At 52.7% G+C, this 24990-nt stretch overlaps 2 protein-coding genes across 2 annotated transcripts in view; one reads left to right on the plus strand and one right to left on the minus strand.

Annotated features, from left to right (window-relative positions):
- TRPC4AP (transient receptor potential cation channel subfamily C member 4 associated protein) overlaps window positions 1-2659 on the plus strand; it is a 37272-nt gene extending 34613 nt beyond the window's left edge. Inside the window, exon 19 of the mRNA XM_036395574.2 lies at window positions 144-2659. Coding sequence (XP_036251467.1) covers window positions 144-281 — 138 coding nt within the window. The 3' untranslated portion in view covers window positions 282-2659. The remainder of the gene's footprint in view (window positions 1-143) is intronic.
- A 400-nt stretch (window positions 2660-3059) lies between these two features.
- Window positions 3060-24990, minus strand: part of MYH7B (myosin heavy chain 7B) — a 33064-nt gene continuing 11133 nt past the window's right edge. Inside the window, exons 13-42 of the mRNA XM_036395861.1 lie at window positions 24168-24286; window positions 22954-23103; window positions 22181-22351; window positions 21349-21528; window positions 21131-21263; window positions 20118-20194; window positions 18510-18597; window positions 17964-18081; window positions 16311-16434; window positions 15829-15965; window positions 15175-15430; window positions 14419-14661; window positions 13866-14042; window positions 13373-13518; window positions 12732-12822; window positions 11306-11695; window positions 9176-9302; window positions 8380-8498; window positions 7988-8184; window positions 6578-6927; window positions 5986-6110; window positions 5601-5716; window positions 5195-5387; window positions 4914-5117; window positions 4690-4815; window positions 4412-4582; window positions 4028-4132; window positions 3559-3654; window positions 3295-3432; window positions 3060-3071 (exon numbers count right to left, since the gene is read on the minus strand). Of these exons, the coding sequence (XP_036251754.1) occupies window positions 3060-3071; window positions 3295-3432; window positions 3559-3654; window positions 4028-4132; window positions 4412-4582; window positions 4690-4815; window positions 4914-5117; window positions 5195-5387; window positions 5601-5716; window positions 5986-6110; window positions 6578-6927; window positions 7988-8184; window positions 8380-8498; window positions 9176-9302; window positions 11306-11695; window positions 12732-12822; window positions 13373-13518; window positions 13866-14042; window positions 14419-14661; window positions 15175-15430; window positions 15829-15965; window positions 16311-16434; window positions 17964-18081; window positions 18510-18597; window positions 20118-20194; window positions 21131-21263; window positions 21349-21528; window positions 22181-22351; window positions 22954-23103; window positions 24168-24286 (4679 nt within the window). The remainder of the gene's footprint in view (window positions 3072-3294; window positions 3433-3558; window positions 3655-4027; window positions 4133-4411; window positions 4583-4689; window positions 4816-4913; window positions 5118-5194; window positions 5388-5600; window positions 5717-5985; window positions 6111-6577; window positions 6928-7987; window positions 8185-8379; window positions 8499-9175; window positions 9303-11305; window positions 11696-12731; window positions 12823-13372; window positions 13519-13865; window positions 14043-14418; window positions 14662-15174; window positions 15431-15828; window positions 15966-16310; window positions 16435-17963; window positions 18082-18509; window positions 18598-20117; window positions 20195-21130; window positions 21264-21348; window positions 21529-22180; window positions 22352-22953; window positions 23104-24167; window positions 24287-24990) is intronic.

Genomic DNA, 24990 nt, shown 5'->3' on the forward strand with positions numbered 1-24990 from the left:
ACACCCAGGGAGGGAGGGCAGAGTGGGGAGCCCAAAGTGTTGGTCACACTGTGGGGCTGGGCAGCTCAGGCTGAACAGGGAGTGACTTTCAGCTTTGGGAGGTGTTCCCTGCTGTCTGACCCCCCTGTTATCTGTGCCCACAGAGCTCCTGTATTAGTTTTACCTACTGGAAAGAGACTGTTTCGATACTGCTCAGTCCGGACCGGACGTCCCCCTGTGCCATAGTCAGCTACATCGACGAGGCGTACATGGACATTGACAGAGACTTCTCCGAGGAGTAATTCCCACCTCCAGCTTCTGATGGGCAGCTCGGAGGGTCCCTCTCAGCGCGGGGATTTTCAGGGATACGCTGTGTAGTGTGTGTGTGCAGCTCGGAGCTGCGGAGCGTCGTCCCGCCCCTGCCAGCCCCCAGCTCTGACCTCTGAGACTCGGACAGCTCTCTGGGCAACACATTCAGGGATGTATCTTCCAGTTGTTCTGGGATAAAATTAATCACCTGCACAAACCAGCCTGTATTATTTTTTTTTCCCTCTCTCCCAGTCCGGCAGGGCTGGCAGAACGGGTTTTGCTGACATGAGGGTTCTCTTCTCTGCATGTGCCCGTTGAGGTGTGGCTCTCTCAGGGCTGCCAGGACAAGCAAGTTGAAAAGCACAGCAATTGCCCTCCAAGTGTGAGGTCCAAGGAGCCCATCTGAGCAGGACCCCACCACCAGCCACGTGCAAAGCCACCACGAGGACTCCCTGCAGGTGTTAACTCTTCCGCCGGGCTTTGGAATCAGGGCTTTGGGCTTGGTTAGAGCATGAGTGTGTGTGCGTGTGTGTGCTTTTAATTCCTGAGAGCCCCAGCTCCAGTCACCTCTTTACCATCGCCTTTTGGATCATTTGGTACTAAATCTATCTGTGCATTAGGAGAGAACCTCTGCTCCTGCTGTCCTTCCTGCACATCCTTCCCATCCGGAGGCGTTTGCAGTGCTGGAGAACAGAGACATTTCAGCAGTGGTGGAATTGCAACAGGGGTTGGCTTTTTCATGGAGCACTAGCATTAAAATGTACTAATTTTTTAAACTTGTGGCTTGTCCCTTCTTGGGTAACTAATCTGGTTTTAAAATCCTTTTCAGGACCATTGCTCTTGATGTTAACCTGCTATGCCTGGAAGTCTTATGTCAGTCTCTGCTTTCAGCCCCTACTATCAACACATACATTAATCTTGAAAGTGCAATATTTACTGGAGATGTCCGTTTTTTCCTGGATCTGTTTTAATCAGAATGTGTTAAATGCTGGGAATAAACACTCCTGGTTGAAAGTAACTTTGTAGGATATGTTGGGAAGGGGGAATGGGGTTTTGGCAGTCTTGATTGCCAAACCTGCATGTGCCCTGCCTGCTCACCAACACCATGTTGCTCCAACACATTCCAATACCCAGGAACGAGATACACTATACTTAAGCCACTACATTTAAGTCAGAAACATGTCTTGCAGCTAGAGCTAAAAGAAATCAGTTTTGAAACCACATCTGAATTTTTTTAACATTTTCTAATTTATTTGACGAGATGACTTTGGCTCTGTCCAGGCTCCAGAGGGATGAGGATGTCCCAGAGCTGCAGCCTTTCGTCTCATTGTTGCCAGCAGCATGAAACCCACCCTGAGGCTCCCTGTGCTGGGGCTGGAGGAGTGAAGGAGGCTCCAGCCCCAGGAGTAGGACTTATCTCTGAGCATCTCCCTTCTCCTTTCTCTTCTCCTACTCCTCAGTGTCCTGCTGTGGGCTCACAGGCTGGTCAGAGCTGCTGAGCTTGTGCATAAAGCTGGAGCCTTGCAGCAACTCCTGAGGTTCCTGGTGTCCCCTCCCTGGGAGCTGCACCCTGCTCTGGTGAGGGTACCCTGGGGAGCTTCTTGCCATGGCAGCTTCACCTCTGTTCCTCACCAGGTCACCCCCACCCTGCCCCTCCCTCCCCTCAGCTCATTTCTTTCTCATCTGTACTTTTTTTGTTCTTGGGTATTTGTGTTTTTGGTGTATCTTTGCTTCTTCTTAACTGTAATAGATGTACACTTAAAATAAATGCTTCAAATTAAAAGGCTTTTAAGTTAAGGGATGCCTTTTCCACAGTGTAGTTAATGGGTGCATCCACTGACTGCTGCTGTAACCCTGCAGTCTCACTCCCCTGTGTTTTAAAGACAGTTTGGGGCCCAGCTGCCTCTGGCCTTGCCCATGGGCCTGGGGGAAGCTGAGCTGAGCCTACACCATCTCTGGGGGTCCACCCAGGCCTGGGTGCACAGGCTGGGCTTTGCTTTTGGGCTGACTGGGCAGAGAAGGGCACAGGGCAGAAACCCTGGGCAGCTCCTCCAGGGGTGGAGCGTGCTGGGCTCCAGGGAAAAGGCTCTGCCCCAGTGCACAGAGGGTGACAGGCAAATCCCAGCTGGGGCCACGTTCCTTTGGGATGTCTGTCCGTGCCAGATGCCACAACAACCTCATGGTGAGAGGGACCAGACCCATGGAGGTGGGCTGGGAGGGAGGTGGGACCCCTGGCACTAACAAATACCTCTGGAAGTGTGCACTGTCCCCGTGGATTGCTGAGGTTCGTGCTGCCCTGATTAATGCCGATTTGCTAACTGCAAATAATCATATTAAATGGAAACTATTAAAGAAATCTATTTTAAAGAAATGAGTGGAGGTGTCTTTTCTTTCCAGTGCCTTTGCCAAAGCCATAACCCCCTCCAGGGCTGTAGTAGGGGGTGTTACGTTCTCAGCAGTAGTGGCTGAGGTCTGGTGTGCCTCATGCCTCAGCTCTGCTCCCGTGCAGGTAGAGATGTGTTCTGGTGGGGAAGGATGAGGAAAGGGCTCTTTTCCCAAAACCCACCCCAAGCCAGGGCCATAGAGCTGGGAGAGAGAGGACTGAGCTTCTCTCCTGCCTGTGTCTCCCTGTGAAGATGCTCCCCAAGACCCCAGGGGCAGAGGCCAGGCCCTGGTTCCCCTGTGACACACAACAGAGCCAGTCCTGGTAATCTACATTTATTTCTGCAATGCAAAGCTGATAGTGACTGTTGCAGCCACTCACCTCCAAACTACAGCAGCAGCTGGGACAGGACAGGACAGGACAGCCAGGCTCTTAATGCTGGAAAAAATCCCCAAAGGGCTTTGGTGAGAGGAGGGATCCAGAGGCACAGAGCACTCTGCCACCCTTCAGCCCCAGCATCAGTGGGAGGTGAGGCAGCAGTGCCACAGCTGGGCGTGGCTGTGGCTCCAGGGCTGGCAGGAGCCGTGCCCAGCTCCCCACACTCCCATTCCAGGGGTGCCCACCTTGGACATGACCACGTCCCTGCTGCGGGCACGCAGTTTGTTGACCTGGCTCTCGGCGATGTCGGCGCGTTCCTCGGCGTCGTCCAGCTCGTGCTGCACCTTGCGGTACTTCACCAGGTTGGAGTTGGCCTGCTGCTCCTGGGGAGGGGGAGAGGAGGGGAGGGTGCATGGGGCACAGGGGACAGCAGGGACATTGCAGCCATGGAGGCAGTCCCAGGGAGGGACAGCCCTGTCCCCTGTCCCAGAGCAGTGACGGGCACTTACTGCCTCCTCAAACTGGCGCTTGTAGCTCTTGACCTTGCTCTGCAGCTTGTCAATCAGGTCCTGCATCCGAGCCAGGTTCTTCCGGTCTTCCTCAGCCTGCAAGTGCCCCAGCTCCCTTAGCCAGACCCCAGCAGCCCCTCACCTCCACCTTTATCAGAGTCCCAGTGTTGCCAGGTGACAAACACAGCATCAACCTGCCCCACCAACCCAGCCTGGTGTCACAGCACCTGTCCCTTGGTCCCCCCTTGTGTCGCATCAGCCAGTTCAGGAGGTGCAGGGAAATGGGCAGAAGGATCCAGTTGTGACAGGGAGAAGCTTGTGCAGTTGTCATTGCCCACATGGAGCCCAGAAGCAGCCCAGGCTGGGCTGGGCTTTGTGGGTGGGTTCTGGGATAACATGAGGCCAAGCAGAGAGGATTGTGCCAGGTGCTGCTGGACCAGGGCTGCACCTGTGTCCAGAGCTGCTGTACCTGGTAGCTCAGCTCCTTGATCCTGCGCTCGTACTTGCGAATGCCCTTCTGGGCCTCTGCCATCTTCTTCTGCTCCCCATCCAGCTCTCCCTCCAGCTCCCGCACCTGCAGGGGACACAGACTGGCTCAGCACTTGGCTCCCAAGCACCAGTGCCAGCCCAGCTAAAGCCAAGCCACTTTCCCAGCTCAGAGAAGCCACAGTAGAGGCTAAAACCATCCTGAGCAGGGCCCAGCCTGGCAGAGCTTGAGGACTGTCCCCTGGTCCTCCAGAGGCACCACCTGTCCTCAGAGGCATGGGGCAGAGTCTGGTGCCACAGGGACTGGGGCAGCCCCAGGAGTTGGCTCCTGAAGAACACAGCCAGGGATCTGCCCCTACTGTCTCACCCTGGCCTCCAGCTTCTGGATCTGCTTCTTGCCCCCCTTGAGGGCAATCTGCTCTGCCTCGTCCAGCCGCATCTGCAGGTCCTTGATGGTCTGCTCCATGTTCTTCTTCATGCGCTCCAGGTGTGCGCTTGTGTCCTGCTCCTTCTTCAGCTCCTCTGCCATCATGGCAGCCTGCAAGACCAAGAGCAGGGGGACATCACCTCAGGGCCAGGCAGCCCTGCCAGACCAGGGCTCAGTGGAGGTGTGACACCCACCAGCAGTCCCCACCACTCTCTTACATCTGTGATGGCCTTCTTTGCCTTCTCCTCGGCGTTGCGACACTCCTGCACCGCGTCCTCCACCTCGCCGCTCAGCTGGGAGACATCTGCCTCCAGCTTCTTCTTCTGGTTGATCAGACCCATGTTCTGCACAGAGAGCAGGTGCAGTGTGACCAGGGCTGGTCACTCACCACGGCTGGACAGACTCACCAGTGCAGACAGAGGACTTGGCAGCGCCTCCTCACCTGGGAGTGGAGCAGGGTGACCCTCTCGGTGCTCTCCAGCAGCTCCTGCTCTGCCAGCTTCCTGCTCCTCTCGGCCTGCTCCAGCGCCGCCCGCAGCTCCTCCACCTCTGCCACCAGCAGGTTGCTGCGGCGCTCCAGGGCACCCACCTGCTCCTTCAGGTCATCATTGTGGCGCTGGGTGTCATCCAGCTCCATCTGCAGGTCCTGTGGGGCAGCGTGGGGTCACTGGGGACAGCCAGGAGCCGGGCTGGCAGCAGGGACGGCACCGAGTCTGTCCCAACCTTGATCTGGGCCTGGAGCTGGCGGCCCAGCTTCTGGAACTCGGCAGCCTGGCGGTTGGCGTGGTTCAGCTGGATCTCCATCTCGTTCAGGTCCCCCTCCATCTTCTTCCTCAGCCTCACAGCCTCGTTCTTGGCCCGGGCCTCAGCATCCAGCGAGGCCTGCATGGAGTCCATGGCGCGCTGGTGGTTCCGCCTGCAGGACAGGCCATGCATCAGCCACGTCCCCTGGGGACACCCAGCCCTGCCCCTGCAGCCACATCCCCTGGGGACACCCAGCCCTGCCAGGGCCACGGTGCCAGCTCTGCCCCTGCAGCCACATCCCCTGGGGACACCCAGCCCTGCCAGGGCCACAGTGCCAGCTCTGCCCCTGCAGCCACGTCCCAGACTGTCCCCTCACCCCACACACCTCAGGTTCTCAAACTCCTCGTCCTTCTCCGCCAGCTTCCTGTCCATCTCAGCCTTGATCTGGTTCAGCTCCAGCTGGATGCGCAGGGTCTTGCTCTCCTCATGCTCCAGGGCTCCCTAGAGACAGCTCAGCCATGGGAAGGTGGTTCCTGGGAATGGGGCTCCCCTGGCCACCCATCGCACCCTGGCTTTGTCCCCCAGCCCATTGCTATGGGGGGCAGAGCAGGTGGAGCCACCCCAGGGCCTGCAGTGGTTGCAGGACCCCCATGAATGGGATTGCCAGGGGTCACAGCCTGGCTAAGGACTGTCACCCCATACAACCAGAGCTCCAGGGTGGGCCAGTGGCTCCTGAGGGCAGCAGGAACATAGGGGAAACAAGGACTCACCTCAGCCTCCTCCAGAGCTGCCTGGATGTCACTCTTCTCACTCTCCAGCACTTTCTTCACCTTCTCCAGCTCATGGATGGTTTTGCCTCCCAGACTGATCTGGTCAGTCAAATCAGCAATTTCCTCTGCCAGGGACAGAAGGAGTTTTGTCAGGAAGGAGTTTGTGGGATCAGCCCTGTACAAGTGATGTCCCCATCCCCCTGCCCAGGCTCAGCTGATGTCCCTCAGACCCTCAAAGAGCAGCCAAGGCTGTGCTTGGGAACATGTCTGCAGTCTGGGAGAGAGCACAGAAGAGGCATTAGGGACCTGGGGAGAGCTGTCTGTCCAACAGCAACACCCCCAAGGCAGCATCATGGCACTTGGCAGCACCATTTGGGAACAGGAGTCATCTGGGGACAGGAGCAGTGGCTCTGCCAGTCCTCCCAGAGTGTGCCCAGCACAAGGGCAGGACACACACTGGCATCCCAGCAGGGCAGCTGCATCCCTGCAGGGGATGGGCTGAGCAGCAAGGCCTCTCCTGGCCAACAAGGGACCCAATCCCACGTGTCTGAGGACACGGCAGGAGCCTGGGGGTGTCTGAGCCCAGTCCTACCCTGCAGGTTCTTGTTCTCCCTCTTAAGGGTCTCCAGGTTGTCCAGGGACTCCTCGTAGGCGTTCTTGAGCTTGAAGAGCTCCGTGCTCAGGCTGCGCGCCTCCTTCTGCGACGCCTCCAGCTCCACCTGGCTCTCCTCGTGCTTCTGCCTCCACTCTGCCAGGATCCTGTCAAAGTTCCTCTGCTTCTTGTCCAGGGCGGCACAGGCCGAGTTGGCGCGCTCCAGCTCCACCGACAGGTCCTCGATCTCGGTCTGCAGGCGGTGCTTGGTCTTCTCCAGAGAGGAGCACTTGGCGTGGGCGGCCTCCATGGCCTCCTCTGCCTCCTGCAGCCGTGTGGCCAACTTCTTCCTGCCATGGCCCCGGGGTGAGCGCTCCTGCCTGCTGCCATCCCACCCCACAGCCTCCCATCCAGGCAGGTGTCGCCACATTTCTCCTCATAGAGAAATGTAAGGCACAACTCCCCAAAGATATTCTGAGATTCGTGTTCTCTGAAGCTCAGAGAAAAGAAAAACAGTTCTTATTTGCTGTGCCTGTGTTGTTCACAAGTAGAATTGTGAACAACCTTGTGAAAGATTGTTTACCTGAGGGAATTAGTAATTAGATCCTCGTGTAAGTGTTTTAATTCACTGACCAATTAAATCCATGCGTGTCACTGTCATATTTTCTGAAAAATCCCTTTGCCAGGATTTCTTCTCCTGGGAAGATGAGAAGCCTCAGCTTCTCCATGTTTTGCTGCTCTGGAATGTGGTCTGGAAATTGTTCATCCAAACATGTGAATTGTTTTAATTTAATGACCAATCATGGTCCAGCTGTGTCAAGGCTCTGAGGAGTGATGAGTTTTTATTATTCGTTCCCGTTAAGCCTTCTTGTGTATCCTTTCTCTTTCTTTAGTATAGTTTTAGTATAGCATAATATAGCATAATGTAATGTAATGTAATGTAATATCTATCATAAAATAATAAATCAGCCTTCTGAGAACATGGAGACACATTCTCATCTCTCACCTCATCCTAGGGACCTCACAAACACCACACGTGTGTGTGTGTGTGTGTTGGGACTGTCAGCTGACAGTCATGAGATGCTGTGCAGTAAAATAGAGTTGAGTACTTAGCAGACGTAATGTAATGTAATATAAAATAGATATTCTATTTAGATGTAATGTAATATAGAATTATATGTATGTTTAGATGTAATGTAATGTAATATAGAATTCTATAGTATAATAAAGTAATAAATTGACCTTCTAAAAACATAGAGTCAAATGCACAATTTTCTCTTCCTTCATCAGAGGTGCCCTAATTCTAATTTTACAATAGGAGCGTTCTGTGTCACCCCAGGTCTGTGAGAGCCCCACTGCTGAACAGAAAGTCACCACCTACAAGGACCTGACTTGTGCCATGGGACTTACTTGGCTTCCTCCAGCTCCTCAGTCCTCTGGATGGCATCAGTCTCGTACTTGGTTCTCCACTGGGCCACCTCAGCATTGGCTTTGGACAAGTTCCTCTGGAGCTCGCTCTTGGCCTCCCCCTCCTCCTCGTACTGCTCCCGCAGCAGGTCACAGTCGTGCCGCGAGGCCTGCAGGGCATGGGCCAGGGCATTCTTGCCCTGAGGAAGAGAGAGGAGCTGCTGATTCTGGGCTCCAGGACACAGGCCATGGCACCAGGACTGGGAGCAGCAGCAGGGAACTGCTGTTCCTCCCAGGTGAAGAGCTGCCCTGTGTGCAGGGTATGTCCCACCTCCCCAGTCCAAGGGGCACTGCCACAGTGTCCCTCAGAGACTGGCCATGCCCTGAAACCTCACCTTGGTCTCTTCCTCCAGCTGCCTCTTGAGTTCCTCAATGCTCTGTGTGAACGAGACCTTGCCCCGGCTCAGCTGGTTGATGAAGGACTCCTTCTCCTCCAGCAGCCGGGTAAGCTCCCCTGGGTTCAAACACAGCCAAAACTGCTACTTCAGGACTGTAGGGCTGCAATCTGCACTAGCCCACACTCCCCCAGAGCCTGTGGCCTCCAGCTGTCCCCCCACCAGGGCAAGCTGGGCAGAGGTGCACCCAGTTAAAGACAAAGGATGCCAGCGAGGAATCCCTCCTGAGGCACACCAAGCTCTTCCCTCCATGGAGGAGGAGGACTGTCACAGCCATCTTTTATGAAAAATCCTTTCCTTAGGATTTTTCCTCCTGAGAAGCTGAGAGGCCTCAGGAACAAAATGTAACCAATGGTTATCTGCTGCTGTGGAATGCAACAGGTGCATCTGGGATTGGTCTCATGGGGTTGTTTTTAATTAATGGCCAATCACAGTCAGCTGGCTCGGACTCTCTGTCTGAGCCACAAGCCTTTGTTATCATTCCTTCTTTTTCTATTCTTAGCTAGCCTTCTGATGAAATCCTTTCTTCTATTCTTTTAGTATAGTTTTAATATAATATATATCATAAAATAATAAATCAGCCTTCTGAACCATGGAGTCAGATCCTCGTCTCTTCCCTCATCCTCGACCCCTGTGAGCACGGTCACAGAGGACAGCCTGCCTGGCTGAACCCCGCTCACAGCCAGGCTCAGAGCACTCTGAGGCAGCCGGGTGCCCCTGCTTTGTGCCCGCTCACCGTTCTCGGTCTGCAGCCGGCCCCGCTGCGCGTTCACGTCCGTCAGCTGCCGCTGCAGCTCATCCACTCTGGCCTTGGCCTCGTTCAGCTGGTCCTCGTAGGTGCGGCACAGCTTCTCTGCGTTGGCCTGCGGGCACCAAGCACAGCCTGGCTGAGTTCAGCTCTGCACAGAGCAACATCTCCCAGCCTGGGATACCCTGCCCTGCCAGGCACGTCCTATGGGCAGGCAAGGCAGAGAGCAGGAGCCTGCCAGAGCTCGCTGCCAAGCTAACAGTGGCTCACTGCAGCCAAGCTGCCCAGGAAATGCCTGCCCAGAGCCTCCAGACTTGACTAGGACAACTAAAGCATCCTGTAGTGACATAGGGACAAGCTACAAGGGCTTGGTCATGGCACAGTGACACCACCCAATGGACAAGGCTGCGCTGGTCACACTGCGCCCTGTCACAGACATATTTTATGAAAAATCCTTTTGGTAGGATTTTTTCTCCTGAGAAGCTGAGAGGCCTCAGAAACAAAATGTAAATAATTATTATCTGCTGCTGTGGAATGCAACAGGTCCATGTTGGTGTTTCTAATTAATGGCCAATCACAGTCAGCTGGCTCGGACTCTCTGAGAGTTATGAGCTTTTGTTATCATTCCTTTCTATTCCTTTCAAGCCTTCTGATTAAATCCTTTCGTCTATTCTTTTAGTATAGTTTAATACATCATTTTCTTTTAATATAATATATATCATAAAATAATAAATCAGCCTTCTGAAACATGGAGTCAACATTCTCATCTCTTCCCTCGTCCTGGGACCCCTGTGAACACCACTACAGCACCCAGCTGCACTGGTGTCCACAGGAGAGACCAACCAGCCCCCTGGAGAACCAGGACTGTGAAAAATGTGTATTTTATGATTGGCTTTTTGCAAATATTAAAATGAATATTATATGTGTTAGAAAGTTATGCTGTTTTAATTTTCTTAAGTAGTGTGTTAAATATAGTTTTAGGTTATAACATAAGGTTAAAATAGAAACTATGCTATGTAGGATACTTCTTTTCTAAAGAAAGGACTTGCACTGAGACAGCAGCCACAGGACATCTAAATCTTTCAGAGAAAGAGAATTTATTGCCCCATTATCAGAAGAAATGAACTTCTTGCCTCACTCAGCCATGAAGATGCCATTAGGATTCAGAGGAAGAAGCTGACACTGACCAGACAGAATCCTGTGTTTGAATGGAATTCATGCATCATCTATGAGGTGTATGAATATGCAACAGGCTGTTGCTTTTAAGGGTTAATCCTCTGTTAACATGGGTCCTTTTTCACGCTTATGTTGCCCAGCAAAAGGTACTCGGACTGCCTGTAACTCTTTGTTTCTGTTGTCTCATATTGTCCTAATCCAAATTGTCCAAAATTTTTATTACTCTAATTATATTGCTATTTTTATCTCGGAATCTCTGCTGGTCAGAGTGACCTTGAGATGCGTTAGAAAGTCTCTTTTCTCAGCCTGGCAGTCAAAGAAGGAGTCAGAAATCTTCTGTTCTTGTTCTCAAGGCTGTTTATTGTTTCTTATCTATAAAATTCTTTCTCCAACCCACCAAGGTCTGTCTAGCAGATCAGGTTGATGCACACTGCCCATCCTTGGGGCAGTGTTATCTTTTTATACTAAAAACTACGTGTACACTATTTACAATAACTTCTTAATACCTATCACTTATGTTAGACAGTGAGTTTCTACTCTAAACCAATCTAAAAGTGCCAATATCACCTAGAAGATGAAGACTAGGAAGAAGAAGGAAAAAGGACAAGGCACACGTAAATTCTTCCATCTTGGGACCCTGAGCCCCCATTCTAAAAACCTCAAAAATCTGTTTTTCACCTCGTGACAAACTAACTATTATTCTACTTAAACTTTCTTGACTTCTCATATAAAGGTTGGTAATTGTTTTTTCCATGGGTCCAGATCAAAGGCACAGGGGTCTTGGGCTCTGTGCCAAGGTCTCTGAGCCTCTTGGCAGGGTCTCGAGTCTTCTAGGGCAGTCAGAGGAATTTCCTGGGTTCTGACATTTTTATAACCATTTTATTACTATGAAACTTTTAAAATTTTAAAACCAAGTGATGGGCGTTTTTCACAAGGACCCACCTTGCTCTTGGTGATGTACTCAACATTGGAGGACAGATCATCAATCTCCATCTTCATCTCGCTCTTCTCCTTCTCCAGTTTCTGCTTGACGCGCTGCAGGCCGTCGATGCGCTCGCTCAGCTCGGCCACGCTGTCCGCGTGCTTCTTCCTCAGCGCGGCCGCCGTGGCCTCGTGCTGCAGCGTGGCCTCCTCCAGGTCCCTCCTCAGCTTCAGGAACTCGGCCTCCCTCTTCTTGTTGAGCTCCAGCTGCGTGGCCGTGCTGCCGCCCGCCTCCTCCAGCCGCTCGCTCAGCTCCTCCAGCTCCCGCGACGCCTCTGCCCGCTGCTTCTCCACCTTGGCCCTGGCGGCTCGCTCGGCCTCCAGCTCCTCCTCCAGCTCCTCCACGCGTGCCTGCACACACAGAAAAGGGCAGGTGCTCCAAGATCTGGGTGAAGCTCCAGCATTGATACATGGTCTCTTCCAGCTAGGTCTTGTCTAGCTCGAAGAGACCATAGATCAATGCTGGAGATTTATATCTTGGAGATTTATATCACACCCAAGATAGCTCAGCTAGCTTTGGAGGCATAAAATCAGCAGGATGGCTTCTGTGGCAGTGTTGGAAACAGAAAAGTTTTAATAAAAGGCAAAATAACAAAACTCTTTACAGAGAAAAACCGAGCCAGGTGCAAGAGGTTCTTGCCCCTGGTGAAACACCCCACAAAAGCAATTGGTTTCTTTGTTCACTTCTTTTTCTAGTAAATTGCCCAGGCAGGACTTTTTGGCTCCTGTCCAATTGGCCATCCTTAAGTTTGAGGTGAAGGTCCCCAGGTCCTATGAGGTGTCTTTTTACCTAATTGAGGAGAGAAACTTCTGGGCTTTTTTCCCTTTTTAGGAGACAAAGGACAGTTTTGTCACTCCCCATTCCTATACAGCATCTCTGCTCTCCGCAGTGGAGAGCATCTCTGATGATGATGGGAGGCAAAAAGCCACCAGTCTTGGGCTGTTTTGGAAGGCAGGTGCTCCTTGGTAGCATGTTTGGAGCTCCTGCTCTCCTCTGTCCCTGCCATCAGGATCCAGCTGGCATTAGCTTCTGTTTATGGGAACTTTCATGATTCTGGGGACCTGTCTCTGATAGGAAGAAGCCCAGTGACCTAGATTTGGATTTTCAGAGTTTGGTTACTGGATTAAAGGTTTTATTTTGGACAAGGAACTACATCCTGGAAGCTGTTCCTCAGGCTGGTGATAGTGTTCACCTCAATAGCTCATTCTTTAATTTTCAACCCACCACATTTTGGCAGAGGGCTTGGCTCCTGCTACTCATGCCAGCTTTTTCCAAGGGGATGCCCCTGTGCTCAGAGAGGGACTGGCTCATGCAGATTCCCCTGCACATCACATTTGATGGAAATTATGGACTCCCAGGATGTAAGAACAGTTCTTCCCACCATACCTGGACCTCCTTGATCTTCTTCTGCAGCTGGGCCTCCATCACTTGCCCATCTTCAATCCTTGAGTTCAGCTGACTCATCTCAAAGTCTTTCCTGTACAGACAGAGCCTCTGATCAGACAAACACTGTCCTGACAGGTCCTTCTGGCTCCTAAATTTCCCTGCACTCTACAGGGTAGAGGATGAACAAGCCTACAATGGAAAGGGACTGAAGGGATAAGCAGCAGCTCATGGAAGGCTCACAGGAAGGGCTCAAGTAGCCAAATTGGCAGAGAGCTGGTTCTGAGGGTTTCCCTCTGAGGTCCCAAGGTGTTTTCCAGTTCCCCAGTGAGAATGGGACACGACTGAAGGCTGTGCTTGCAGCTGAGGCCCAGCAGTGTGCTGGATCCTGCCAGGTAGGTCCCTCCTGTCCAGCCCCATGGACAAAGGAAGGTCTGTGAGCCCTGGTCTGTGAGCCTGTCATAAGTTCCTCAGCCTCTCTGCAAAGTGCCCAGGAAATCCAAGCCCTCACTGTGCCTGGGCTGGTCACACAGCAGTGCCCAGAGGAGGATGACACAGCCACAGCCCAGCTGCCCCTGCAGAGACCACACTAAATCTGCTGGCTTTAGAGGTGCCCAGAGCCCAGGCACCTGTCACACACTCACTTCTTGAGCTTCTCATCCAGCTGCTGTTTGTCATTCTCCAGATCCATGACAGACTCTTGTGACAGCTTCAGGTCTCCTTCAAGCTTCCTCTTGGCTCTCTCCAGGTCCATGCGGACCTTCTTTTCTTGCTCAAGAGAACTTTCCAGCTGGAGAACCAAGGGAGGTGGGGTAAGGAGGGAAAGGACCTTCTGTAGCCTCCCCTTACCCATGTCCACTGCTGTGGGAACTTCAGCAATCCCCTGGAGGCCAGAGGTGTTTCCCAGCTGGTCTCCAGTCCCACTCCCTCAGCCCAGGACTGCTCTCCATGAGGTGCTCTACACCACCTCTTGTTTTGGGGGTAGTTTGTCAATGGGATTATTCATCAACTGGTCATATTAAAGGGGGATCTTGTAACAATCCCACACTCCAGATGCCACTCAGGGACAGCCTTTGGGCTCTCCTGGAGATGTGACTCAAACCTCTCTTGCTTTATTCTCACTGGCCTGTGACTCACATCATCCACTTGCTGCTCCAGTTTGACCTTGGCTTTGGTCAGTGTGTTGACCTTGTCCTCTTCAGCCTGTAGGTCATCCAGGGCCTGCTGATGGGCCTCCTGCAGGGCTTTCTTCTCCTTTGTCAGCTTGGCAATGATCTCATCCAGACCAGCCATCTCCTCAATCAGGTTTTTAACCTGCATCAGTGAGGACAAAAGTAGAGAGCATCTCAGAGGGAGGTGCAAAGCTGCTCCAGCAGCCTGACCCTGGCAAGGCAGGAGTCCATCCATGGGCAACACCAGCTCTGCTCCCCACCAGCAGCCAGCTCCTCTTCCCTCAGTCAGGCTGGCCCCACCAGGTGGGTTTTCCATGCCTCAGATCACTTGCCACAGCACAGAACCATCTGCCTACAGCCCTCTGGGCAATGAGGCAGGACACAGAGGGGTTTTTCCCTCTCACACTCCCCTTTTCCTCTGCCCTGCCCCAGTTTCCCCACACCAGCAGCCTTATCCCAGATGCTCCTCTGGTGTCCCCACAGGCACTGAGGCTGGCCCCTGCAGGGTGCTTGGTTACCTTGTTCTCTGTGGCGTGTTTCTCCTTCTCCACCTTGGCCAGTGTGATCTCCAGGTCATCAATGTCCTTCTTCAGCTCTGCACACTCATCCTCCAGCTTGCGCTTCTTGGCGGTGAGCTCTGAGCTTATCTCCTCCTCATCCTCCACACGCTCCAGCAGCTCCTTCACCTTGGCCTCCAGCTGGATCTTGGACTTGATGAGCAGGTCACAGCGCTCCTCTGCATCTGCCAGGTTGTCCTGCTCCTGGGAGAGGCACAGGAGAGCAGTGCTCTCCCTCTGCCCCAGCACTCTGCTCTCAGCCCTGCTGTCCTGCCCTTCTCCTTGTGGAAGGGGCAGAGCAAGCCTGAGGTGCTCAGGTGTACAAAAGGTACAGCTCCAGTCAGTGCCTGTCATCAAGGTTCAACCACTCACTAACCAGGGCCAAAGAGCAGCTCAGTGTTTCCAGAGGAAGGACAAAAAAAAAAAAAAAAAAAAAACCAGCAGAAAATTTGGCAAGAAAACATTGCCATCCCCTCCCACCACCCTGTGAGGAGAGCACCCTTCCTAGAGCCAGGGGATCACAAATCCCTGTGGCAGCCCCAGCATGGGATGGTACTTCAGTTCTGCAGTCTTAGGTTGTGTTTCAGACAGATTGTGACAATGAGGGAGCTTCAGAACTGCAAGAGGCTGAAGGAGGGTTCTAGGATATTCTGCTCCTACTTTTACCCATGGATCCTGCACTGTCTTAACACCCCAGAGAGAGGGTGAGGCACTCACTGCCTGCAGCTGCAGAGCCAGGTCGTGCTTCTCCTGGATCATGGAGACTTGCTTCTCTTCCAGCTCCTTCCTCTTAGCCTCAGACTTCTCCAGAGCCTCCTTCAGCTTCTGGAATTCCTCCTTCAGGTTGGACATTTCCTTCTCAGTCTGAGCAGACTTGAGTAAAGGCTTGATCTTGAAGAACAGCTTCATCCAGGACCAGTTCTTGACAGCGTTGAAGGCACGGATGTTCCACTGGATGGTGTAGAGGGCGTCCCTGGGGGAATACAAGCACAGCATCATCAGGGGTGGACATTCCCCATGTCCCATCCTGGCTTCTGCAGGCCTGGATTTGGCTCCATTCTCCACCAGCTGGACAAATGGCAGAATGGTGAATGAATGGGACACTGTCTGCACACTGTACTGGCCCTGCTGGGCTGGGTGGGGTGCCTTGGATCTCAGCTCTCCTCACTCTGCCTCCCTCTGAATCTTCCAGTGCAAACCAGAGGCTCCCACACCTAGATCCTCCCTACCAGGGCCATGCCAGACCTCTTCCAGGTTTGTCTCCATCCCTCAGGATGCCAGACACAGGCAAACCCCACAGATCAAACCCACAGACATGTGCAGAAGAGACAAGGAGACACAAAGTTCTGCCTTTTGCCCCCACACCTCTACCTCCTGCTGATGATCTTCTGATACTCCACACGCATGAGGTACCCCCGGATCCTGGCCTGGAGCATTGTCAGGACCTTGGCCAGACGTTCATCTCGCATCTCCTCCAGCAAGCCCAGCAAACCAGCCTTGAAAAACACCTGTGGGCAAGAGAGTGGAGTCACCAGCAGAAGGACAGAGTAACACAGCCTGCTAGGGAAACATGGAGCTGCCCCCACACATGGCACAGGAACCAGACCTGCCCTGAGCACATCATCTCCCCAGCAGGGACAAGATGATGTTTGGGTGGGACGAGGTCAGGCAGCAGTGACCTGCTCAGAGCTGCTCTTTCTCTTCCCAGCCTGCACCTTCCTCTGCCCTCCTGAGTCCCTTCAAGGGCCACACAGACCCTGCAGAGTGCAGGGCTGCAGCAGGGCTGTGGCCAGGCACAGAGAGTAACAGCAGGGGAAACTTCTCCCTGCCAAGGATCAGCTGCCCTCTCTCACCTTGGTGTGACCAAACTTGTACTGGGCATGGTCCAGTTCCAGGGAGCTCAGCAGCTTCTCTGTGGCCTTCCTGCTGTCCACAAACTTGTCTTCTGGAATGGCTGCTGGATTGAGGATACGGTAGCTGTGGGGAAAGCAGAGGGAGGCCATGCAAGAGGACTGCAGCACCAGCATCACCCCAGAGCCCCAGGCATGCCAGTGCCCACTGGGGCCATGGGGCTGCACCACAGGCTGGAGCTGGGTGTGAACCAGCTGCTCCAGGGCACAGGATTGCAGGCACCAGGGAACCCTGGCAGATTTTAGTCCCTGAACATCAGGGAGACTGTGCCAGGACACCACTGTCCTCATTAGGCAGCATGGATGGGACCCTGAGGTGAGAACCCTGAGGATCCATCCCAAGGGCAGAGAGAAATGTGAGCCAGGATCAGAGAAGCCTGAGCCTGTGGATGCCATGGGACAGAGAAACAGCAAGTGTTTCTCACAGCAGCTTGTGAGAATTTTTAGGAAGTTGTAAAGATGTGATAACTTTTTAAGTATAAATAATCTGCAGGTGGTGTTTTTCTACTTCATCTGTCTGTTCTTCTCAAAAACAGTGTGTGAGGAAGATGTTTTTATTAGTTAGCCAATCAAATAAAATCTATTGTCTCACTCTATAAAAACCACCAGATTTTCTTGAATAAAACCTTCTTTGCTCTTTGTTCCCGATTGCAAGGCAAGATGTATTCTATCACCATCTGTATGGCAGATTATCTTTTGTCAAGTGGGCAGTTTGCCTTATCTCTCTCTTTGAGTGACCACAATCACTCCTCCCTCAGGGGGACACCTGCTGATAACAGCTATGGAATGTCCCTGCATGGCTGATAAGAACTACAGCATCCCATTGGGAGATGTGAGCCCAGAGGGAGGAGCCAAGCATTCCTACCCAGATATAATCCAGAGGTTTTGAGACACCAGCACAGCTTCTGCACTGGATTCCCCAGAGGAACAGCAGTTCTTCTTCCACTGGATCTTCAGAGGAAGAATCCATCCTTCTCTACAGGATCCCCTTGCTCCAGCAGAACCAGCCCTGACACTGCAGGAGGGCTGAGCCACAATTCCAATGGTTCTGCTGCCACCAGCCTGACCCACAGGGTGTCAGGCTGGGTTCTGACTCTGGCAGTGTTGGTTTAGTTTACTGCATTGTTTATTTTACCTTTTTATTTTTTTTCTTCCCTATTAAAGAACTGTTATTTCCTGCTCCCATATTTTTGCCTGAGAGCCCCTTAATTTAAAATTGATAGCAATTCGGGGGGGGGGGGGAGGGTTTGCATTTTCCATTTCAGGGGAGGCTCCTGCCTTCCTTAGCAGACACACCTGGCTTTCCAAACCAAGACACTCTTTCTACAACACTGCCTCCTGCCTGTTCCTGTGTTTTTCTCAGCACAAGAGTGACATGAGCCTTGCCACCTTCCCCCTGCAGCAGCACCTCAAACACCCAGATCCCATCCCAAACTCTCCAGGCCTGGCACCCCAGAGCCAGCAGCAGAGCTATCCCAAACTGGACGGGCACTGGGGGGTCACAGCAGCTCTGCACAAGCTGGGGAGCAGCTCAGAGCCAGGACAAGTCTGTCTGCCCTGGAAACACGTGCTGGGTGAGGAAGAGGAGGGCGTTACCGCTGCTTGAACTCTGCGTAGAGGATCCTGTTGGGGAAGCCCTTGCGGCAGATGCGGATCCCTTCCAGGACTCCATTGCAGCGCAGCTGGTGCAGCACCAGGAAGGAATCCATGGCTCCTGAGGGGCAGGACACACACAGAGCACGTGCTCAGCCCAAGAAGACAGAGGAAATGCAGCTGCAGCCTGGGTGTGAACCCTGGGAACATCCTGTGGTTTGAACATGGCTGTTGGCCTGTCCTGCAGGTGTGTGCTGAGCACCAGCGCTGCAGCCTGGGCCTTGCATGGTGGAACTCGGCCTGGAAGACTCATCCCTGCCTGCTGTGCATCCCATTTTGGGTGTGCATTCATGCCAAGTGCCAGGCTGCACACCCAAAATGGGAGCCTGGCAAAGCTCATTCTCCCCAGCAGAGGAGATTGATCTGGCTCACAGGAGTTTCAGCACTGGGGTCAGGGCTCAGTGCAGTATGAAGAGGGCTGGGGAGAGGGTGGGTGCAAGGATCCCTGCCAGTTCCCAGACATCCCCAGCCCCCTGAGCTGTCCCATACCTGGGGTCTTTGTCTCGTTGGGGATGATGCAGCGCACGAAGTGGGGCTGGGTGGAGCGCAGGTTGGTCATCAGCTTGTTGAGGTTCTCCTGCAGGGGCACACGCAGGGTGAGGGGACAGCTCTGCTTCCCTGCAATGCTTCTCTGTCTCTCCAGCTCCTTTCCCCCACAGGCAGGGAGGGAGCAGACCCTGAGAGCCCCTTATGGCAGGAGAAAGGGAATTTCCTCCTGCTATCCTGGCAGGGACATCCCCACCTGGGGCAGGGTCAGAGCCTCCTGCCAGGGTGGGACACTGTCCCCATGGCAGAGGGGGCTGGGCTGGCACACAGGCCAGATGGCACTGGCAGGTTTTGCTGTGCTACAGAATTTTGCAGTGCCAGATGCTTCCCAAGCATTTGTAGGTAAAGTTTTGCTGCAGGGGAGAGCCAGGGACACAGGACTGAGCATATTCCTGGAACAGAGCTCTGTGCTCAGCACCCTGCAGTTCCAGTGCTGGTGTCCACACTGGCTGCAGACAGAGAATGTCAGGATGTGCAGGATTTCCCTGCACTTCCACACTGCTTCACCCCCTTTGGCTGTGGCAGAGGAACTGCTGTGCCAGACTGCTCCTCCTTTTCTCTCCAAGGCAGCTCTACCCTTGATCTTTCCAGCTGCCTTCCCCTGCTTGTACAGGCTCAGCCTGTCCAGGACATGCTCAGGGAAGAGCTCCACATCACCATGGGGCACCTCCTCACCACAGACACCTTTCCCCAAGGCCTGTGACTTATCCAAAAGGAAGAAAGTCACACTTTTCCCTCAACAGGAGCTGCCTTCTGCAAGCACCTTGGCAACGAATCACAGAATATCCAGAGTTGGAAGGAACCCACAAAGATCATCCAGTCCAGCTCCAGGCCCTGCACAGACACCCCAACAACCCCCTCTATGCCTGGGAGTGCTCTCCAAACTCCTGGAGCTCTGGCAGCCTCAGGGCTGTGACCTTTGCCCTGTCACAAGGCTGTCATGGCAGGACACAACCCTCTGTGCTGCTTTCCAGTTGTTGAGCTCTGGGCTGGACCAGTAACCCCAGTGGTGAGTATGGGATGGAGCTGTGTGACATCCTGAGCTGTCAAATGGGCCAGGTCACCCCCCAGCACAGGGAGCTGCCTGCCCAGAGACCTGCAAGATCCTGCTCCATTGTCTTCTGTCCTTCCAGCTGACAGGAATGAGGAGAGAAGTAGCACAGACTTAAAGTGATGTTCATGGAATTAATTATCTAAACATCACTACAAGTCTTAACTGCCTCTCTCTCAGAGGTGGAGGAGCTGCCACAAGCATCACGAGGGCAGGAGCAGCACGAGCCCAGCTCCAGGGGAAGGGAGCTCTGCCAGCCTGGAGCCTCCTGTCCTGCCCTGGGAGCATGGGGACAGGGCTGGGACTCTGCCAGGCACAGCCCCCTTGGCCAGGGGTGACAGGGAGTTGGGGGCTTTGGTCTGGTGGTGTCCCTCAGGAGCTCTCACGCTCCTTCAGGGCCCAGGAAATGCAAGAAACCAAGTCTTGGCAGGGAAGTGTGACTGCTGGTGGGACCCTCAGCAGGTTCCCCTCATGGCCCTGGATGAGGGACTGGCTCTCACCTTGTGCAGCTGTGACACTGTTTGGAAGGAAGCTGCCTTCTTACGTTTCTCCTTGGTCCCTGGCTTGTGAGGTTCCTCTGTTGGGTTGAAATATTGATTACTTACATCAGGAAAAACATCTGCCTGCCTTGAAGGACTCAGGGGCATCCCCAAACACCCCTAAAATTCCCACAGCCCTTGCTGTCTCTAAAGCAGAGGTGATTGTGCCCTGCTGCAAAACAAAGACACTGACCACCACAAACACCCAGCAGCCACCTCCCACAGCACCCAGCTCTGGGTGTTGCTCCTCAGCTCCTGGTAGCAAGACACCCCTTCACACTCCCAAAGTCACAGGGCCACCACAACAACCCTACTACCCCACACAAGCCCTTAAACCAGCACCCACCAACTTGGATTTTAGGGATCAGTGTGGATTTTCCCTTTGCCTGGGCTGCTGGGGACAGGGATGCTGCACCAACATCTGGGAGGAGAGGAGAGGAGAGGAGAGGAGAGGAGAGGAGAGGAGAGGAGAGGAGAGGAGAGGAGAGGAGAGGAGAGGAGAGGAGAGGAGAGGAGAGGAGAGGAGAGGAGAGGAGAGGAGAGGAGAGGAGAGGAGAGGAGAGGAGAGGAGAGGAGAGGAGAGGAGAGGAGAGGAGAGGAGAGGAGAGGAGAGGAGAGGAGAGGAGAGGAGAGGAGAGGAGAGGAGAGGAGAGGAGAGGAGAGGAGAGGAGAGGAGAGGAGAGGAGAGGAGAGGAGAGGAGAGGAGAGGAGAGGAGAGGAGAGGAGAGGAGAGGAGAGGAGAGGAGAGGAGAGGAGAGAAGAGAAGAGAAGAGAAGAGAAGAGAAGAGAAGAGAAGAGAAGAGAAGAGAAGAGAAGAGAAGAGAAGAGAAGAGAAGAGAAGAGAAGAGAAGAGAAGAGAAGAGAAGAGAAGAGAAGAGAAGAGAAGAGAAGAGAAGAGAAGAGAAGAGAAGAGAAGAGAAGAGAAGAGAAGAGAAGAGGACTGAGGTAAAAAACAGGGTGGGGGGGTTCCTCACCTGAAGCAGAGCCCACATAGTTCTCATAGAGGGAGGCCAGGAGCTTGTTCTGGGATTTCTGGAAGACGGACACCACTGTCTCGTTCAGGGGGTCCTTGTTCTTGTCCAGCCACCCCACGATGTTGTATGGCACCTGTCCCAGGACAGGAAAGGTCAGGCCAGCCCTGTCCCTGCCCAGGGGGAGCTGTGGGGGCTGGGAGGAGCTGTTGGGGACGTACCACACCAGCGTAGTGCACCACCTCAAAGTGCGCCTCGTACTTGCGCTTCTTGTCCGGCCGCGGCTTCTGGAAGTTGGGCGACTTCCCAATGTGGTTGTCGTAGAGCTTGGACTTGAAGGTCATGTCAGAGGCTTTGGGGAACATGCACTCCTCTTCCAGGATGGACAGGATTCCCATGGGCTGCAGGGAGAGGGGGGATCAAGAGGACTGAGCTCGGTGTTGCCACGTCCCATCCCAAAACAGGGATGCTGGGGAGATCCCATCCTAGCCCAGGTGCAAGACACTGGCCATGGGGGCAGGCTGTCATTGGCATATTCCAGGCTGCACCTGACCTCCATGTGGGACTGGCCAGGCCTGCAAGACATGGCAGTTTGCCCTAGTCCAACAGATTGTTGAGAAGGAGGGATCCTCTCCAGGATTGCTCCTTTTCAAAAAAAATTAAAAAGGGTTTCTTTCATGCAATGGTGGAAATATTTTCTACAAGCTGCTCTGAATCAGTGAATGCTCAAGAGGCACTGATGGGCTGTAAGTGGGTAGGAAGAAAGGGGAAGAGATGATTGCTCTCTGGAGGAAAAGGCTGCACCAGGTTTTGTGGCTCCCCAGTGGGTAGAAACAGAATTTCCATGTTTTCATAAAGTCAAAATTTGTGTGGAAAAGATCTCAAGGGGCTGGAGGCTCTGAGCTGTAAGTATTGGGAAAAAAATGTTGGGCACTTGCCACTGACCTGGAAGGGAATAATTAAATTTTGGTAGCAGAGCACCTCTCTGTTGCAGCCTTTGCAAACAAACTGTCCCCCAGCAGTACCATTTCTGTGCCCTGCCTCACACTCTACCTTCTCAATCAGGTCAATGCAGGCCTGCAGGTCCAGGCCAAAGTCAATGAAGACCCATTCAATGCCTTCCTTCTTGTATTCCTCCTGCTCCAGGACAAACATGTGGTGGTTGAAGAACTGTTGCAGTTTCTCATTGGTGAAGTTAATGCACAGCTGCTCAAAGCTGTTGAACTGCAAGAAAAAAGCAGATGTGAGTCAAAAGGAGAAGCTCCAGAAGGGAAGGTGTCACCCTGTTTTTTTAAGATTTTCTAAGCCTTCTGATGTTTACATTCTTCTAATGAACTTTCTCACACACTTTCTGTAAATAACTCATTGTTTTGCATTCTTTTCTGGAGGAGGAGAAATTTGATGGACTGTTGGTTTGTCCGGTGTCATTGGGGAGGTGGCACTGTCACCCTCCAATCCACTGTCACTTTTGGAAATCTATAAATGTTGGAGTCAGAAATTAAAAGTGCTCTTTTCACCCTGGGAGAGCTGTGTGTGCACTTCGTGTTATTTCGTGTCCTATAGTGACAGGCAGGGATTCACTCTTGTGCTTTGCCTGGGTCTGAAGGGTGAATCCTGCCAGGCTCAGCTGTGTGGCTGCCACAGCAGGTAGCCAGCAATCACTAGAGATGTGCCCACAGCAGTGTTCAATCATTCCTGCTCGCTCCAGATACATCAATCCAGACAAGAGCCCCTCTTCTCATCAAGGCCAGCACCTTCTTAGAGGAGCTCTCAAACCCCAGGGGACTGAACTCCCTGAACCCACTGCAGGGGCCTGCAGAACTCACATCAAAGATCTCAAAGCCTGCAATGTCCAGCACCCCAATGAAGAACTGCCTGGCCAGCTTGGTGTCCAGGGTCTTGTTGATGCGGGCCACCAGCCACTTGAACATGCGGTCATAGGTGGCTTTAGCCAGGGCCCCCACAGCGTACAGCACCTGCAAAGCAAAGCCCAGAGCACACATGGTTATGAAAAATCCTTTCCTTAAATGTAAACAATGATTATCTGCTGCTGTGGAATGCAACAGGTGGATCTGTGATTGATCTCCTGTGATTGTTTATAATTAATGGCCAATCACAGTCAGCTGTCTCAGACTCTCTGGTCAGTCACAAGATTTTATTATCATTGCATTCTTTTCTATTCATTACTAGCCTTCTGATGAAATGCCTTCTTCTATTCTTTTAGTATAGTTTTACTATAATATATATCATAAAATAATGAATCAGCCTTCTGAAACATAGAGTCAACATTCTCGTCTCTTCCCTCATCCTGGACCCCTGTGCAAACCACCACAAGTGAGCTTCTCCCTGCTCCTGCAGGAGCCACAGGCTGACAGAGAGCTCCTCCTGGCACACAAAGGATGGACAGACACATCCAAGGAGTTTATGGTTATAGCACAAGCTCCAAAATTGTTTTGCATTCCACACAAGTGTGTTCCTGCCTACCAGGCCTATCTTGCCTCCAAGGTCTTAGGATATAAATTCAGTTTAAAATGACATTTTCAGAAGCCTTGTGCCTACAGCCCACTTTGGATAGGACACCAGCTGCTAAGTTCCTCCTGAACTTTGCTCAAGGACTGGCTTGCACTACTCAGGCCAGGTCTGGGTTCCCAGCTGGGGTGTGGCTGGAATCTGACAAGACACGTGTTTGGAGCATTTGAGTCTTCTACAAGATCAACTCAGATGAGTGTTTAGATATCCAGAGTTTTCTAATTTTCAGGGCTGAACTCTTCTCAAGAGTGTGACTGTCTCTGAAGCAGATCCACAGTACCTGGACCTGCTCTGGCTGGGATCCAACCTGCATTTCAAAGACACCAGATTCAATCTCCAGCCTTGGTTACTGTGCAAAGCTATCAGCCAGCTCTGCCACCCATTTCCCCTGCTCTTAAAAGCCAAGAACTGTGGATTCACCTTCTCCTGCTGCTCTGGATCTCCTCCTACACCCAAGACAGTGAACTGAAGCACCAGTGGCAGCCCAGTGTCCTGCTGTCCTGTCACTCACCTGCTCCACGTTCTGCCCTTTGGTCACGTACTCATTGCCCACTTTGACACGAGGATGGAGCAGCCCCTTGATGAGTTCAGCTGAGCTGATTCCCATGAGATAGGCAGCTTTGTCAGCACCTGGAAGGCAGCACAAAGGCATGAGGAGCCTGCAAGGAGGGTCTGGGAAGGGGGAAAGGAACCAAAATAAAAAATGACCTGCTCCTGTGATGATCAGTGCTAACCACACTGTTTTTTCCACCTCCTCCAGTGTCTAATGTGATTTTCCATCTTGGATAGTCTATGATGCTTTAAAGTTTAACTTTCTGACTGAGAAGTTACTGTTTGGAGGCCTGCTGCACCTTATCAGGTGCTTATCAGGTTTTAGCCTTATTGATCTGGGATTCTCTATGCATTTTCCAGTGGAGGTTTGAATTTCCACACAGCAGATTTGAATTGACCAGAAGAGAGGTGCTTGTCTTTCATAAACTCCTGATAGCAGATTGTAGCTAGCAAATCACCTCTGCAGGGAAATCAGTGCCTTATCAAAACCTTCATTAATGACCAGGTAGCAGCTAAAGGCTGTGTTGCCACTCCTGAGGCACAGAGAACTTTTCCTTCATGAATGTTAACGTGACAAAGACTGATCCAGGTGATCATTTCTGCTGGATCCCTGCTGCAACCTTCAGAGTACATGCCAGAGCTCCCCCTTCTCACTCTCCCATGTGCTGGAAAGTCACCCTCTCCCTTCAGGTTTGCTCTGCACTCTGTCTGTTCTTAGATCTGTGCATTGCACTGGATTTTGCTGAGCAACAAACCAGGGAAAGTGTTGGACAGTGATTGTG

Source organism: Molothrus ater, chromosome 17 (genome assembly GCF_012460135.2).
Source record: "Molothrus ater isolate BHLD 08-10-18 breed brown headed cowbird chromosome 17, BPBGC_Mater_1.1, whole genome shotgun sequence".
Lineage (NCBI taxonomy): Eukaryota > Metazoa > Chordata > Aves > Passeriformes > Icteridae > Molothrus > Molothrus ater.